We start from the raw sequence: 17527 nt of genomic DNA, 5'->3' as shown, positions 1-17527 counted from the left end.
ATAAATACCAAAGATAATACCAAAGCCTGTATCCGCTTGGATATTGCATGACAGATCATGCCATATTTCCAATACCATCTAAACAGCCTTATACTAATTACGCGTCATATTCATAGTCAACTTTACTAAGCTGTAGGCCTCCTTTACATATTTTGGCATTTTGAAAGTTAATAGCTCCTAAAGTAAGTCAAAGTTGCTGACCATTTGAGGCTGGGTCTATATCGTAGGATTGGGTAATCTGTTCCAAACATGTTTTAGTAAGAATGATCCTAGAATACTACCACCAAGCGGTATATACAACTGCAACGATGTCAACAGTGCAGTACGCCATCTAGTGGCAACACATAATTTGGCGCTTTCCGATCCAGTTACATGCAAGTGACCCATATTTGATTAATTTCCTAACATTTTGCTTCAACTATACTACTTAGCAATCAACTTGTATTGGACTGATTATTGAAGACTAGGGTAGAATTGAGGGTACTAACGCCTGGAAAAACGTTGCAAGTAAGCTCAGTAATAAGTAATCAGTTCAGACACTATTCACAACAATGAGGACTTGAGACATTTAAAAATCACCACTTACAAGGGTTTAATCACATGAAAACCTTTACATTTTCAGATGGGAAAATTAGTCAATGCACTACAAATATTTTATGTTACATATCTGCGCAATATCATGGACTAGTCCCCAGACTCAATTGACTGCCGCCCGAAAATTCATAAACTCTTCAACAAGAGCCTATACACCCAATCCATCACAAGTCCCAACTTCTCCATCAGTTACAAAATTCCTTGCACATTACACAGTAAAATTCCTGCAACTACAGCTTAACTAAATATAACAAAAACGTTGGGGATACAACACGCACAAAAAGTAAAACAAAATTATACAGTTTATTTAATGTACAAGGTGTATCTGAAAAGGCAGGGAAACTTTGCGGACAGCAACTCATCTTACTATTGGGGTAAGAAACAAAAAAAAAAAAAAAAAAGCAAAAACTTTCCGGGGGCTGAAAGAGGCCGATAACTGAGACCTAACCGCCCTCCCACCATGGAGGGAGGGACGTGTGGAGGGGTGGGGGTTGAAATGCCCACCAACAATTAAATATATAACAATGCTTTCTGGAATGTCCAACGGCTCTTAAAAACTGATGAAAACCAGAGTCCATTCAACAAGTAAAATGGACGCTTAGTCATCAAACTTGATCTTCTTTCCCTGGGGCTTGCCGCCGAAACTTCCGCCGCCGCCACGACCTCTACCACCTGGGGAGATGGATAACCGCCGTCAACTCACAATCCAGACTTTATCATTTAAAAACAAAACTTTGTATCAAGTCCGAGTCAATAGTTCATGTTCCGAGCTTACCTCCGAATCCGCCGCCGCCGCGACCTCCGAAGCCTCGGCCGCCTCTATCTCCGCCCCTTCCACGGCCGCCGCCGCGTCCGCCGAAGCCGCCGCCACCGCGACCCCCGAAGCCGCCGCCGCGTCCGCCTCCGAATCCGCCGCCTCCACGGCCGCCGCGTCCGCCACGGAAGCCGCCGCTCTCGCCCTTGGGCCGGGCGTAGTCGAGGGTCACCCTGGTGCCGTCCACCTCTCCCTCCGCCATGGCCTCTTTGGCCGCCTTGGCGTCGTCCTCCGTGTCAAAGTCCACGAAGCCGAAGCTAATGGAGCGGAGGAGAAGGCGGTTTAGCTGCAGCCGTAGACCTCGAGTTGCAAATGAGTTGAACCAATCAAAGCTCTGAGTAGCTTTTTTTGACATTCCTTTATTCAAATATAATCTATATCAATCATTAAGATGGATTTACATAAATACGACCAATGATTTCCATAAAACAGTTCCTGTGGATTTTTGTTTCACATCAGACATTGGTGACTCCCACAAAGGTTTAGGGAGCCACCCGATTAAATGCGACTTGATCTACTTCTCTTTAAAAGTCCGACCCGCCATTAGTTGACGAGGGGAGGTTGCGAGAAGATGAGGCGGCAGCGAACAGGCCTCCCGTGACGTACCATTTAGATGCTCCCGTCTCCCTGTCTGTGACCACCCTGGAGCTCACGGCTCCCTGGAAGGCCTCTCTCAGGGACTCATCCGTGGTGTCCTCAGAAAGACCCTTGACGAACAGGACTTTGGTGGGACCTGGGGTAGAAGAACAGCATAATGGGTCAAGACATGTGAATGTGAGCCTGAACACCCAGCCCATATAGAGGTCGTTTTAAGAGCTAGGGTAAGCAGTTAGTTTTAGAAGCATTTTAGGTCCTTTGTCGAATTGAATTTCAGCAACCAAAGACTGTCGACTACAAGCCCTTACTCTGGCTGCTACACCAACACTAGCTTTAATCCCCATCTCCTGAGATTTTCCCAAAATCCTGATTTAAGTAATGTACCTGATTTGGCTTGGCCTCCGTCTCTGCTTTGGCAGAACTCCAGGCGGACCGAGCGCCCCTCAATGTCTGTGTTGTTGAACTCCTCCAGGGCTGCCTTTGCATCCTCCATGTTCTCAAAGTCCACAAACGCGAAGCTGCACAGGGAAAAGAGTCAAACGTATTAGTAAGTTACAGTCTAATAAGAGCCTCCGGGAGACATGGCACTAAATCGTTCAACGTCATAATAAATGATTTACGATTTATTTTTCCTTTGTACACTTCTGTTCTGTTCAGCATGCAAGACAACTAGTTTGACTTGAACGCTTTCCAATTAAACTAACTCAGTCCACCGTTCTGCGAGTTCCCTGGCCGTCTAAGAATGTACCAGCGATTGAGGATAGAACCGGCGTACGAGACAACGCCGGCACCGAAGACATAGCATTGGCTTTATTCTACCTCCAAACATACAAACACGAGTACTAAGCAACCACGTGTATGCCAAGAAATGGAGGGAAAAGAAATAATTCAGTCAACAGCGCTCCCTGCAGGCGGTGGCACCAGCTTGTAATGCGCTGCCTCACATGTTCAGTTATGCCAAGACAACTATTTTGAATTCGCCTTACCCCTTGGGTTTGCCGTTGTTCTGGGGAATCCTAATTGATGTGGCCTTCTCGAACGTCGCTTGAAGTGCCTCTTCTGTGGCGTTGAACGAAAGATTGTTGACCATCAGGGTTTTGCATGGTGCGGCTCCTCCTGCTCCACCTGAGAAAGGGAACAAGCCCGTTAGCACCGTGGGGTTAAGGGGTCCGGAACCCACAAGCAACCCTCAGGCTGCCATCTACCCCAAGAGGCTCATTTGAGTCAAGGGGCCAAACCACTTGAAATGCGTACCTTGGGCACCCATCTTGCCCCTCTGGCTCTTGTCTCCGACGAAGTCGACTGTGATGGTGCGTCCCTGCACCTCCGCGCCCTGGGATACTTCCAGCATCCTGTCAGCCTCCGCCTCTGTCTTGAACTCGATGTAAGCGATTCTGTCAGCAAAAGGATGCCAGGTTAGACATTTGAAAGTCTACACACAATATACCGTGTCAAATTGATTCTCAACTCTTAAGCCGAGAATGTACCAGCAATTGAGGATAGAACCGGCATACGAGACAAGGCCGGCACCGAAGACATAGCATTGGCTTTATTCTACCTCCAAACATACATACACGAGTACTGAGCAACAGCATGTATGCCAAGAAATGGAGGGGCGGGATTGGTTCTATTCACCACATGGTCCATAAATAAAACAAGAGTCCTTTGAGGACGGACTCACCCTCTGTTTCCACCTGACTGGCCTTCGGGTACTCTGATGTCAACGGCACTCTCAAAGCCCTCCTTCAGGTCGTCAGCCGTACAGTGGAAGGGAAGGTTCTTCACGAACAGTGTCCGTGAGTCCCTATCTGAAAGGACAGAACAGCAAGTCAGCAAACCTTTTCTATAACACTAATTCGGGCTTTCCCAAAAGGCAACACTAGAGGACCAGACCAGTTCTACGAGTTCCCTGGCCTTAGAATGTACCAGCGATTGAGGATAGAACCGGCGTACGAGACAACACCGGCACCGAAGACATAGCATTGGCTTTATTCTACCTCCAAACATACATACACGAGTACCGAGCAACCACGCGTATGCCAAGAAATGGAGGGCACGACATATATGCAGATTCAGCAGTCCTTCATATAAACCCAGTAGTGTTGAACCATGAACCGTTACCTTTTTTGTCATTGGGGCCTGCTTCTTTGCTGCGGGCTTTGTCTAGCTTGATCTCCTGACCCAGAACTTTCTTGCCGCTCAACTCCATGGCCTTCTGCATGTCCTCCTCAGAGTTGAAGTCCACGTAGCCGAACCGCCTGTTAAGAGCAAGACAACAAACCATCAATACACCGCTTCTGGATACAGATCACGTTTAGGAACGCGTCGGGAAAACACTAATGCTCCAGCTATACTATGGAAGACGAGTCTAAGCTCATGTTAAATTACACATACTAGCCACCGTTCTACGAGTTCCTTGGCCGTCTAAGAATGTACCAGCGATTGAGGATAGAACCGGCATACGAGACAAGGCCGGCACCGAAGACATAGCATTGGCTTTATTCTACCTCCAAACATACAAACACGAGTACTGAGCAACCACATGTATGCCAAGAAATGGAGGGAAAATAGTTAATTTGGTTCCAACAGCGCCCCCTGCAGTCTGGGGGCTGCTACACACCCCCTCCCACATGCTGACTCATACGTACTTGGAGGCACCTATCCTGACGTCGGCGACCTCCAGGCTCTTCTTTGAGAAGAATGTCCTCAGGGCATCCTTGAGCTCATCGAACTCCTTCTCTGAATTCAAGTTTCCCACGAATAGGCAGAAGGCTGCAGAGGAAGGAAACGGCGACAGTCAGCTCGGTTTGCGTGTGGTTGAGGGGTTAAGAGAGTCCCGACAAGACTCAGAACATTTTATAAAAAGGTGACATCAAAGATATCAGTATTAAGTCCCTTGTGATCATCACTGGTTGTCATGCGATAGCAATAAAAAAAAGTGGGATTCAGTCTTACGTTCTCCTTCTGTTGCCTTGATCTTCTTGGCAGGTGGCGTTTCCTTTTTGTTGTCTCCCTTTCTTTTGCCAGCTGCTGGCGTTTCTGCAAAACAAAACGTTAAATTGAGAGATTTTGTCCGGCATAGTCCAGTAGGCATCAAGAGAACACGGCAGAAGTGCCTCGATAACCACTTGTGTATTTCAGCTTCAGCCCCACTGATCCTATGAATGGGGACTAAGCTGTGGTCTTTCATTTGCAGCCACGCCATAAACTCACCCTCTTCATCATCATCTTCATCGTCATCTTCCTCGTCATCATCCTCCTCTTCCTCAGACTCCTCCTTGGCCTTCACCATGCCAGCCTTCTTGGCCTTGGCGGGGGCTGGAGCAGTGTCCATCTCCTCCTCGGATTCTGAGGGGTAAAACGGCGGCTCGGGTTAGTAACCCATTAACCCAGACGGGCAAACATTTACTCTGCCAGCGAGAGAATGTCAGAATACTCAAAGAGGTTGACTTCACAGACAGTCAGAATTAAGTCCCTTTGTCGTTCATCACATGCAGGTATCAGCGGGCAGAGATATTCCTCACTACAAATGTCCTTAAATGAGAATGAATACACACCATCTTCCTCGTCGTCGTCTTCCTCAGACTCCTCGGCAGCGGGGGCTGCCTTGGCGGCTGGCTTCGCTGCGGCCTTCTTTGGTGGTGGGGCCTCTTCCTCGGACTCATCTAGAAGGTCGGGGTTTTGATGAGTCAATGGGCTCATTGTCATCGTCACAATTTACATCCGAGGTGCGGGCATAGAATGTACCAGCGATTGAGGATAGAACCGGCATACGAGACAACGCCGGCACCGAAGACATAGCATTGGCTTTATTCTACCTCCAAACATACATACACGAGTACTGAGCAACAGCATGTATGCCAAGAAATGGAGGGGTAACTTATATTACAATGGTATGCAAGCACCCAAGAGACATCGATCCTAAATCCACCCTTTAAGTGCTTCACATCCGGACGGTACAAGGAGATCATGAATGAGTGCTTACCATCTTCCTCATCATCCTCCTCTGAAGATTCCTCCTTCTTTGCAGGGGCGGCTTTGGCCTTCACTGGGGTCTTCTTGGGTGGGGGGGCCTCCTCTTCTGACTCTACAGAAGTAAAATTCATTGTTAATGGAGATGCATTGATTAAAATCAGCCTCAAAGTCAAAGTGCACTTCACTTCAAAATATATGTCAATATTAATTTACCAGATTCATCTTCGTCATCATCCTCCTCGACTTCTACTTTGGGGGCTGCTTTGCCATTTTTAGCTGGGGTTGCTTTGACTGGTGTTTTCTTCACTGCCTTTGGTGGAGGAGCCTGGGTTGGAAGGGGAAGTGTTAAAAATAAATCTGCTTCGTCATGTCAAAAACATGGATAAACAAATTTAACCGGAAACCTATCAAAATCCAACTGCTTACCGCTTCCTCCTCGCTGCTCTCCTCTTCCTCGCTGGACTCTTCCACCTCCTTTGGCGGCGGGGGTGCCTTCTTCTTTGGTGTCGCCTTTTTAGCGGCCTGTAGTCAAATACACGAAATTAAGTCTTTATGAACAATAAAAAAAAGACATGATAGTGAATAAATACAGAAGGGGCTTAATGGTGCGTCTTGGCCTGGCCGAGATGTAGTTCCAGGTGCGCCGCTGACATTCGGCGCACGCGCCAGACCCACGTGGAGCACACGGGGACCCTGAGCTAACTAGCATGTTAGCTCGCCAGGCGTTTTAAAAACACACACGAGGGATGGTGACTTTCAGTGGCATTTAAATCTGCACCAACAACTGCCACACCTCTATAATGAATCAAATGCACAAACGCCAACACAAACCATGGGCCACGTTTAATTAGTATGCCAGATTAAGATAATGATTTTATCCGGAAGGAAAAGGTTGTATTCCGTAGGTACATGATGCTAGTGCTAATAGCAGGCCGTCCAACACGTGTCGTTTATTACAATACAATAAAGGGTTTATAACAACGTTGATAAAGGAAGACGACACCAGTCATATTTCTATCAAAACATCATAGGCGTCCGGGGCTTAAGGGACTTTAAGCTCAAAACCCCTGCGTCGACGGAACGCAGGTAGGCCATTTTGCGGGGCCGGCGGAGTAAGGGCCTGGCGGAGCACGAAGGGGGAAATCAAATCCAACATGGCTGATCGGGCCATGTTAAAGTGCTCACATTCAATGTGCGTTATGGCCTCATTGTCGTTTTCGAGCAGTGGTAAGCGCCTCTTTGGACCACGGTGCATCACTATAACTATACACACGTCGATATATTATTTCTTATTAAACTCACTATATTATTACAGTAATTACAGCCAAAATGTCTATGCCCTGATTTAGATTTTTTAAAACTGCACAACGCATTAACTTAAGGGACAAGGCCGTTCTTTGCATCCGTAACCCACAGCATTAACCCATTAAAAAAATATCAAAATAAATGATAAATCAATAGCTGGAATAAGCCTTACCTTTGCTGCTAACTTCACCATGTTGATCCTTTAGTAATTTACTTGGAGATAGTGACTATACGGGTTGAGATGAATGCACGTGGTACTGCTATCTTCGTTGGGCATTCAGATAGAAAGACAGAAAGTCCGGAGACGCGCTTAGTACTGCCCTGCTCTCAGCGCGCTCCCAAAACCCCGCCCACACCGCGTTCTCCTCGAATCACATCTCGCACACATGCCTGCGCATTTGGTGTCATTGCCCCTAGGTCCGCCTGCATGGGGAACGCATGCTTTAATTTATATGCATTACTATTTCTAAATACATACATATAAAGCCCAGTTAGAATTTGACGATGTAACGACTTTTCCGGCACATTTTGATATGCACATTCGTTGATATGTGTAATGAGCGCTACATGATATTGCCTTCATATAGCAACATCTCAACAATCCTTTTCTTAATTCAGGTTCTTGTTCGTCATCAATAACAGCTGTTTACTTCCACCACGTGGTTTGCTGGCGACCATCAACCATGTGCATAATCGATGTGTTTCAAGCATGTGCTGGGATGCATGCATGTGGTTCAGGAAGTAGATCGGGTTGGCTGAAAACCGGAAGGTTGCTAGTTCGATCCCCGGCTCCTGCTATTTGTCACTGTGCCTGAGCAAGACCCCTAACTAACCAACTCTGCCGATGAGCTGGTCGTCTCTACCTTTTTGTACCAGGCACCATTTGTAACAATAAAACATCAATCAACATTAAAATAGAATATAGTTTTATTAAACTTTCAAATGAATATACAATTACACAATCAAAGTAAATGCCACCATAATGAAAAGCCATCTCCATTAGTTTCTTCCAGCATGTCCTTCTGTTATAAAGGGTTTCTGCACTCACTGTCAAATACATTTTAAATCCATGCTTTTTGTGCCACATGTTTAATGAATGAACCTCTTGCTGTGGGCTTTGGCAAAGAGTCATGTGACTATATGGGTTAAGGTGAATGCACGTGGTCCCCGTTGGGCTTTCAAATAGCAAGACAGAAAGTCCGGAGACACGCTTGATCTCAGCGCGTTCCCCAAACCCCGCCCACACCGCGTTTCCCTCCAATCACATCTCGGCCACATGCCTGCGCAGACCCCTAGGTCTGCTGCATGGCGAACACATGAGGTTTTGATTTGTATACATTACATTTCGAATATAAAGCCCAGTTAACTTCATTACGATGCAGCGACTTTTCCGGCATATTTTGATATGCTCATTCGTTAATATGTGTTAAGGCCGCTTCAGGATATTGCCTTCATATACCAACATCTATCCCCAATCATTTTTCTCAGTTCAGGTTCTTGTTCGTCACCAATAACAGCTGTTTACCTCCAACACGTGGTTTCGCTGGGTGTACGCGGCCATCAACCATGTGGGCGTGCATAAGCATGCGTAGTACTAGTCCAAGACTAGTTTTACTTCATTTGTTACAATTAAACAACATCAAAAGGGAAAAAGGTTTGATTTAACTTTCGTATATAGGCTATATACGGTATATATATATTTTTTTTTTACAATTACACAAGTAAAGTAATTGACACCATAATTAAAAGCCATCTCCATTAGTTGGCTTCCTTTTCCTTCTGATATAAAGGGTTTCTGCACTCAATGTCAAATACATTTTAAATCATGCTTTTTTGCACTACATGTTTAAAGATGAAACCTCTTGGTGTAGGCCTAGGCAATTTGAGGAAATCTGTCATGCCCACTTGATGATACTTAATCCCACCAGGCAGTAATTTGTACTATACATTGCAATTAAGCCTTGCTTTTTTGTTCTTCCTCAAATAGTCCTATATAACATTTTCTGTCACTCTATAATCACAGTACATAAGTCAGATATGTAATGACCACAGTCAGCAGTCATTCCTGATTCCTTTAGCAGCCTCTTGGTCAGTAGGTTAGGCCTTTAAGCTCCCTTGGGAGTAAAGGCCATCGATGAATCCCCTCTACCCTCTCCATTCTTGTGACTTCCCATTCAGTTGTTGCCAAGCCAGCCCTTTCGCCCTTCGATCCTGTTCAGGGCTTCTTCTCCAGGTGGTTCTAGGTATTCCCCCCTTCCCCCTCCTCCTGATTGGTTTTTCCATTGTTAGGGTGGCATTTGAGAAGGTGTTGGGCCAATAGATTTCCCAGGAGGTGTCGTAGGCAGCGGTTGGTGAATGTCGGTAGCCTGTTGCAAAAAAGGCCAGCTTACATGCAAAGCCGCTCTGGAGGATGAATTGGAGACAGGAAAGGTGGCCGGGATAGCTCTGGGGACCGGCGACATAGGAGGAGCCTATCAGGAGGTAGAGGACGGAGGAGGAGCCTATCAGGAGGTAGAGGACGGAGGCGGAGCCGTTCAGGAGGTAGAGGACGGAGGCGGAGCCGTTCAGGAGGTAGAGGACGGAGGCGGAGCAGTTCAGGAGGTAGGGGATGGGAGGCGGAGCCTATCAGGAGGTAGAGGACGGAGGAGGAGCCGTTCAGGAGGTAGAGAACGTAGGCGGAGCCGTTCAGGAGGGAGAGGACGGAGGCGGAGCCTTGCAGGAGGCCGGCTTCGTAGGAGGAGCAGTTCAGGAGGTAGAGGACGGAGGAGGAGCCTATCAGGAGGTAGAGGACGGAGGCGGAGCCTATCAGGAGGTAGAGGACGGAGGCGGAGCCTATCAGGAGGTAGAGGACGGAGGAGGAGCCTATCAGGAGGTAGAGGACGGAGGCGGAGCCTATCAGGAGGTAGAGGACTGAGGAGGAGCCTATCAGGAGGTAGTGGACGGAGGCGGAGCCGTTCAGGAGGTAGAGGACGGAGGCGGAGCCGTTCAGGAGCTACGTGCTGTAGCTGGGATCCTTGACCAGGACCTCTGGAGCCATAAACCAGGTAGAGGACGGAGGCGGAGCCTTACGGAGGTAGAGGACGGAGGCGGAGCCGTTCAGGAGTTAGAGGACGGAGGAGGAGCCTATCAGGAGGTAGAGGACGGAGGCGGAGCCGTTCAGGAGGTAGAGGACGGAGGCGGAGCCGTTCAGGAGGTAGGCGGAGCCTATCAGGAGGTAGAGGACGGAGGAGGAGCCGTTCTAGAGGCCGGCCATATGGGCGGAGCCATTCAGGGGGCTGGCCAAGTAGGCGGAGCCGTTCTGGAGGCTGACGACGTAGGAGTAGCCGTTTTCGAGGCCAGCCACCTAGGAGGAGCCGTTCAGGAGGTAGAGGAAGTAGGAGGAGCCGTTCAGGAGGTAGAGGCAGTAGGAGGAGCCGTTCAGGAGGCCGGCCAGGTAGGCGGTGCTGTTCAGGGGGACAGCAGAGTAGGCAGAGCCTAGTCCCTGGGAAGATAAAGTTGGACTAACATGGTCAACATCTGCACATGTATCTCATTGAAGAACATGTACACTTCAACAATATCAGTCCATTCAACTGCAACACAACAATTGTTGGGGTAAGGGTTACTCACGCGGGAAGCATCCACCCATAACCATGTCCTCGTCATCGCCTTCCTCAGCGTTCTCCATCGCAGGAGAACGCTGGTCGTACTGGGGTAGCTGAGGACAAGTCCGGCAGAATGCCCGTTTCGTGACTCCCTAGGTGCTCATCGACCATGGACTGATCCTGGTCGATCATCTCCTTGAGCTCCTTGCTGAAGCTACACAAGTGATAACAGAAACATTAATGCAACACTTGTTACGAAAGCAGGGAGCCCATATTACAACTATTATACGACTACTACAAAAACAATGATTAAGATAAGCGATAATCTGTTCACTTTGCCCTCCGTCTGCACACTTTGTCATAAGGACCCATAGCGGAGATGTCTCACCTCTCATGGAGACGATCTGCTCTGAAGTAGGGGTGTCCCAGCAGCTTGGAGCAGCTCCACCCGTCCACTGGATCGATCCTCACACGGCGACGGAGCCGTTCAGTGGGTCGATGACCTGGGAGGAGGCATTCAGGGGGCACGCCAAGTAGGAGGAGCCGTTACGGGGGGGTGCGGCCACGTAGGTGGAGCCATTCCGGTGGCCGGCCACGTAGGATGAGCCGTTAAGGAGGCCAGCCAAGTAGACGGAGCCTAGTCCCTGGGAAGATAAAGTGGGACCAACATGGTCAACATCTGCACATGTGTCTCATTGGACAAGAAGAAGCGAGAAAATACACTTCAACAATAATAGTCCATTTAACTAAAAGTGGATTGGAGCTGAAAAATGTTACCCAGTGAAAATATGAATGGGTATCACCTGCCACACAACGCGGTTCAGGGTTAGGGTTACTCACACGGCAAGCATCCACTCGGCACCATGTCCTCGTCACCGCCATCCCAGGCGTTCTCCACCAAAGGACTGCAGCGTTCGCAACGTAGGCGGAGCCCGTTCAGGACGCCGGCAACGTAGGCGGAGCCGTTCAGGAAGGGCGTTTCAAGGGACGGCTGACGGGGTCTCGGAGGGCTCGGGCAGAGTCTCTGCGGTGCTCTGCACTGTTCATCTATTTGGATGAAACAACAGAAAAATTGCAAGTAAGAAGGAGTGAACGTCTAGGAAGAATACACACATTGCATCATGAATATATATATTTTGGAGTGTAAGTATGTCTTTAGTGTGTGCTGGTAGTCAGTCCTGTTTGAATATGTTTGCGACAATATTAATTATTTTTGATAGAAATGTGGTTTCAAATGAGCTAATTGCATAACCAGCGTTAGACGTTAGCTGTAGCCATCAGTCTATTTTGGTATAGAAAACATTACAAACACTGCAAATGTAGGCCAGCTGCCAGTGTGGTCAATCTTTGCGTAAAGCTAAAAAGAGTCATAACAGTAGATAATAACTTAAATAACAAAGTGGGGAGGACTAATTATCCACCCTCGTGATAACCTCCTCCATCTGATCCCTGGCTGTGCTGCCATGTACCAGAGCGTGCCTTCACCTCTCGTCCTACCTGCCCGTAGTAGCGTCCGATCTTCCAATCAGCACTTCTCAGGAAGCCTGGGGCGAGGTCGAGCCCCGCCTCCTCTCCCCCTCGACTGGCCTGTCACCTGGCATGCTGGACCCCCCTAACCTGCCCCCCCCCCCCCCCCCCCCCGTGCGCCTACACCATCGGGGCGACTCTGGAGAGGAACTGGCGCCGGAATGCTCCGACGGCGCTTCTGAGAATGTTTCTTATCCCCTTCCCCTTGGGTTTCTCCTTCTTGTCCTTCCGCCGAGTCCCTGGGATGATAAAGTGGGACCGACATGGTCACCATCTGCACATGTATCTCATTGACAACCCGTCTACAATATCAATCCATTCAACTCAAAGTGTATTTGAGGGGAAAATTGTTAAACTCTGAAAATATAAATTGTAGTTGTTGCGTTGAAGGTTATCAACTGCAACACAACAAGGGTTAGGGTAAGGGTAACTCACAAGGGAAGCATCCGCCCATCCCCGTGTCCTCGTCATCGCCATCCCAGGCGTTCTTCACATCAGGACTGCAGCGCTCTTCCTCCACTGGCATTCCTGATGGTGGCTGCTAAAGAACGGGACAACAGTTTTAAAGAATGAAAACACACTTGAATATTTCTCCTGAAAAGCTGTGTTTGGCTGTGTTTATGCCGAGTCTTACTTGGGTAGCTGAGGACAGGTCCGGTAGAGACCCTGGGTTCTGAGGATGATCCGGATCGACCATGAGGGCAGCGGACTGATCCGGATCGACCATGAGGGCAGCGGACTGATCCTGGTCGACCATGAGGGCAGCGGACTGATCCGGATCGACCATGAGGGCAGCGGACTGATCCGGATCGACCATGAGGGCGTCAGACTGATCCGGATCGACCATGAGGGCAGCGGACTGATCCGGGTCGACCATGAGGGCAGCGGACTGATCCTGATCGACCATGAGGGCAGCGGACTGATCCGGATCGACCATGAGGGCAGCGGACTGATCCTGGTCGACCATCTCCTTGAGCTCCTTGCTGAAGCTACACAGGTGATAACAGAAACATTAATGCAACACCTGGTATGAAACCAGGGAGACAGCCCACATTAGAACTATAATACGATAAACTGAAAAAACAATGACCTAGATAACCAACATTTGTTCACTAACCTACCCACTTTACCCTCACTATTCACAGAGGACCCATAAGATGCCTCACCTCTCGTGGAAATGATCAGCCGTGAAGTAGGGGTGTCCAAGCATCTTGGAGCAGCTCCACCTGTCCACTGGATCCATCGCCAGACATAGCTGAAACGTACACACAGAACAAAGAGTTATCTCTTGGGGAGACAAATGAAAACACGGTTACAACATGTAGGGTCCACACTGACAGGTTCTCTGTGACAGCGTCTCCTCAACTCTGATGAAAGACGGAATGGTAATAATAATAATAATAATACATTTAATTTAGAGGCGCCTTTCAAGACACCCAAGGTCACCTTACAGAGCATATAGTCATCATACATTTTTTAAAAAGCAAGACATTGTGGAAAAAATAAATAAATAAATAAATAAATAAACATAAGCAATAAGGAATAAATAAAAAAACAACAATCAAAACAGTGATCAGTTAGACGTTGTGTGCGAGTTTGAACAAGTGAGTTTTGAGTTGTGACTTGAAGGTTGAAATGGTGTCAGTGGGTACTGGTTAACTAAAGCCATGAGCAGCCCATTCCATTCCTCCTCCCACCATCTCCGCTCTGGACGGGCCAACCTCCTCCAGCATCCGAGGACGAGGCTCCGAATTATGGGCTATCGCGCCTTCGGCTCAGCTGCAACAGGTCTGTGGAATGCTCTCCCTGACCATCTAAGGGCCCCACAGACTGTGGATTCTTTTAAAAAAAAAGGCCTAAAACCCCATCTTTTTAGAAAAGGCTTTGGCTAACTGCTATTTTAAACAATTCTTTTTTTTCTGTTATTTTTTCTTTTTAATCTAGTCAGTCTTTTATGTTGTATTTCTTTTAATGTGCATTGTAGCACTTTGAGGTCATTAATTTGACGTAAAGTGCGTTATAAATTAAATTGATTATTATTATTATAATGTGTGTAGGCTGTGCAGCTACAAACACCCCGCTTACCTCCATGAGTTGAGTCAGCAGGGGCTCTGAGGTGTTGTACTTCTCAAACAGGTCGCTGGGAGGATTCCCTTTGGGCAGTGGCTCCACCGGGAATCTCTGGTAGGCATAATACTGCTGCTCTTGGTGGTCAGTGAGAGGCCCTGGTGGGGAAATGTGGGGGTTAGAACATTCCAGCAAAAGAGTGCAAGTCCAGGCACAAGACACTTATTGCATCATGAATATATAGTTTGCATTGTACGTCTGGGGAGTTGGAACAGCAATGTAGGCCAACTGCCTGTGTGGGTAATCTTTGAGTCATACTAAAGAGGGTTGCAACAGTACCTGATGACTGAGATAATAAAGGAGGGGGGAGTACTCACCCACTTTCATGATCACCTCCTCGATCTGACACCTTACTGTGGTACCCATGAGGAAGGGCTTCCCGGTGGCCATGAATGCGATGGTGCATCCGAGGGCCCACACATCAACAGATCTAAAAGAAGAATCAGAACTCACCACAATGTAGTAGCAGTGCTAAACGCAGCTCAAACCAACCAGGGCCGTACAGCTGTAGTCCCCTGAGTGCCCTCCGCTTGAATATGCTCACGTGGTGTAGCTGGGATCCTTCACCAGGACCTCCGGTGCCATGAACCACAGAGTGCCTTCACAGGACGTCCGCGGCAGGGAAGCACCGCCCGACAGCCGCGCACAGCCGAAGTCCGCCAGCTTGACCACTCCCGAACGCGACACCAGCACGTTGTCGGGCTTGACGTCTCGGTGGATCATCTGGTTGAAACAACAATCAGAACGTTTTGAAGTAAAAAAAAAAATGTTGCTTGCCTCTTGCATTAAGTTGATTAGGAGTCCATATTTACATGGTGACTGTGAACGAACTCCAAGGCCCTCAGCATCTGGAAGGTGTACTTCCGGATGGCCAGGCTGTCAAGGGCGCGCTGCTTCTGATCCAGCTCATCCATGATGCTGCGTTCCAGCAGCTCGAAGATGGCCATCAGGTTGCCCTGGTGGGTGAACACCTCCAGCAGCACCACGATGTTCTCGTGCTTCAACACCTGTTCACCAGGGAGAGGTGGCGCAGGCGTTGGCGAGCACTGGATTCAGTCATCTTCTCGTTCACAACTCTTGCATGTAAGAGTTGGGGGCCAGGGGGGGCCGTAGCCCCCCCTGGCCCCCATGAGGCTACGCCCCTGCATATATGCTACACATATGCTCAAATAATTTCGAAATTCAGGTCTCATTGCGAACAGTAATATATACATACATATATAAATCACATAAATCACATACACAGGCAGAGAGAAATATTATATTAATATAATATATTTTAGGGTTGCTTTCAAATGTCTGACCCACTACGGTCTGTAGGTGAGGCCCCTAAAACTAGGTGGCGCCCCCTCTACGCTTTGTAGAGGCCCCTAACACTAGGTGGGGCCCCCACTACGGTCTGTAGTTGAGGCCCCTAACACTAGGTGGGGCTAGAGATCCTTACCGACAGAGGCGCGAGTTCCCTCTGAAAGATGTACTCCATGTCATCCATTGGACTGAATCTCTTCATGGCGTAGATGTCACCAGAAGAGACGTGTTTGCACTTGACGACCTGGCCGAAGCCCCCGGCGCCAAGAATTCCCAATACTTCGTAGTTCTCCATCGTTGAAATTGAATTTGAGGTAAATTCAAGAATTCTAGCCTGTAGGAAAAGAGAGGGCGAAACATTTAGGATTATGGTTACGGACGAAGGACGAAATGACAACTCTGAAGAAACTTCGTCTGTCCGACTGTTGTGCAACTTTTATTGAACATATCATATCGCATGACACACAGCATACACCCGACAACATGATACCACTATTATGAGTTAGTTATAGGATATTGAAATACCATAATATTCAATAATTGATAATAATTTTACTCGATGAGGATATTTGCCTACCTGTCGCTCGAGAGGTTCAAGAAGAATCGAGAAAAATCTGGTTCCGGCCGGCTTATGTTGCCTTTGAGTTCTGTTACTAACCCTAACGTCATAATGAGGGAGCGCGTCCTCGAGGACCTCGACTTGTCACCAGTTTATTATTAAAATGAATAAATTAAATTGATTGCAAGTGCAAAAAAACTTACTCTTGCTGCATTCATTGAGTTTCAATGTTAAGCGAAAACGCAATAACCCATTAATCATAGGTCCGTTTTTTATGTTTGGATGCTTCAAAATATGCATTTTTATCATGCATCTTTTGCACTTTGCACACCCCTTTGGCGTTAATAAAGAATGTTATCCTGTTTTATAGGCGGAGCTTAGGTCGTCTCTGGGAGTGAAATGTAAATCTCCTCAGCAAACCAAAAAACATTAAACATTATTATGGATCTTCACGTGTCTTCAGTTATTTTCATCGCACACGAGAAAACCAATGTTATTCTCAATGGCTAATGCAAGAGCCTGGGACTGTTTTACGTTTTTTGTTGTTGACTCCTGCATGACCTCGGCTTAATAGCTATTCTACTGGTTTTGGATTGTGAAGATCATTATTTTCACACAACACAATTATTTATCAAATCTTTGCTTTTTAAATGCCCAACGTCTATTACCTAAGCGCCCAAACCAATCCTTTTTTTGTAATTATTCTAATTCAGATAGGTTTTTAGATCAGATGATACTTCATATATCAAGCGTCTTCGAGTACCATATTAAGCGCTATATACATTTTTATTAATTATTATTATTATTATCCAATTATTTTAAATGCATTTTGCGGTGCTTGCCAAATAATGGAACGGAGCGGCCGTCGTTGTCATGGCGACGACCAGGCGTCTCCGGGTGCCAAATATGGGCTCCCTGAGCCCAAAAGCGTCTTCCGCTCGCTGCGGTGTGGTTTTATTTCAATGCATTTTCATTTTTCCACCTTAAATTATTTTAAGGGGAAGTGAGAACACTGTTAAACGAAAATAACTTTCAATTAGTTTTAATCAGGTTTGGATGTATTTTTCGCCGTACATGATGACTGAACTGCCCTTAGAACACTTGAATAGGTCATCATATTTGTCTATATAATTTGAT

The 17527-nt window shown here is 47.4% G+C and overlaps 3 protein-coding genes and 5 non-coding genes across 9 annotated transcripts; all 8 read right to left on the bottom strand.

The window, feature by feature from the left end:
* Positions 1-567: 567 nt before the first annotated feature.
* Positions 568-7648, bottom strand: ncl (nucleolin). Of its 2 annotated transcripts, none has more exons than XM_030372804.1 (16): positions 7458-7648; positions 6407-6502; positions 6194-6305; positions 5991-6092; positions 5563-5670; positions 5219-5353; positions 4961-5044; positions 4654-4777; positions 4127-4263; positions 3687-3813; positions 3260-3399; positions 2992-3130; positions 2390-2523; positions 2015-2141; positions 1370-1665; positions 568-1266 (listed from the first exon to the last, which is right to left on the bottom strand). In XM_030372804.1, exons 1-16 carry the CDS (start codon positions 7476-7478, stop codon positions 1193-1195), a joined length of 1956 nt encoding a protein of 651 aa, XP_030228664.1. In that variant the 5' UTR covers positions 7479-7648; the 3' UTR covers positions 568-1192. The 2 variants fall into 2 exon arrangements, with proteins under 2 accessions (XP_030228664.1, XP_030228665.1); XM_030372805.1 differs by having other exon boundaries at positions 1496-1665.
* LOC115556430 (small nucleolar RNA SNORA57) lies at positions 2746-2880 on the bottom strand. Its single transcript, XR_003979009.1, has one exon. It is a non-coding gene; the product is annotated as a small nucleolar RNA SNORA57 (small nucleolar RNA).
* Positions 3485-3619, bottom strand: LOC115556435 (small nucleolar RNA SNORA57). Its single transcript, XR_003979014.1, has one exon. It is a non-coding gene; the product is annotated as a small nucleolar RNA SNORA57 (small nucleolar RNA).
* Positions 3924-4058, bottom strand: LOC115556432 (small nucleolar RNA SNORA57). Its single transcript, XR_003979011.1, has one exon. It is a non-coding gene; the product is annotated as a small nucleolar RNA SNORA57 (small nucleolar RNA).
* Positions 4434-4568, bottom strand: LOC115556433 (small nucleolar RNA SNORA57). The gene has a single exon (XR_003979012.1). It is a non-coding gene; the product is annotated as a small nucleolar RNA SNORA57 (small nucleolar RNA).
* On the bottom strand, positions 5745-5879 carry LOC115556431 (small nucleolar RNA SNORA57). Its single transcript, XR_003979010.1, has one exon. It is a non-coding gene; the product is annotated as a small nucleolar RNA SNORA57 (small nucleolar RNA).
* A 4868-nt stretch (positions 7649-12516) lies between the features above and the next one.
* On the bottom strand, positions 12517-13818 carry LOC115555861 (uncharacterized). The gene is made up of 4 exons (XM_030372908.1): positions 13563-13818; positions 13031-13385; positions 12832-12937; positions 12517-12635 (listed from the first exon to the last, which is right to left on the bottom strand). The coding sequence occupies exons 1-4, from the start codon at positions 13637-13639 to the stop codon at positions 12517-12519; spliced, it is 657 nt and encodes a 218-aa protein (XP_030228768.1). The 5' UTR covers positions 13640-13818.
* On the bottom strand, positions 13678-16126 carry LOC115555860 (cyclin-dependent kinase-like 3). Its single transcript, XM_030372907.1, has 6 exons — positions 15968-16126; positions 15336-15530; positions 15068-15246; positions 14841-14953; positions 14482-14621; positions 13678-13683 (listed from the first exon to the last, which is right to left on the bottom strand). The coding sequence occupies exons 1-6, from the start codon at positions 16124-16126 to the stop codon at positions 13678-13680; spliced, it is 792 nt and encodes a 263-aa protein (XP_030228767.1).
* Between the last annotated feature and the right edge of the window lie 1401 nt (positions 16127-17527).

The sequence above is a fragment of the Gadus morhua genome, chromosome 12 (assembly GCF_902167405.1).
Source record: "Gadus morhua chromosome 12, gadMor3.0, whole genome shotgun sequence".
Classification (NCBI taxonomy): Eukaryota; Metazoa; Chordata; class Actinopteri; order Gadiformes; family Gadidae; genus Gadus; species Gadus morhua.
This window is presented reverse-complemented; position numbering and strand designations above follow the sequence as displayed.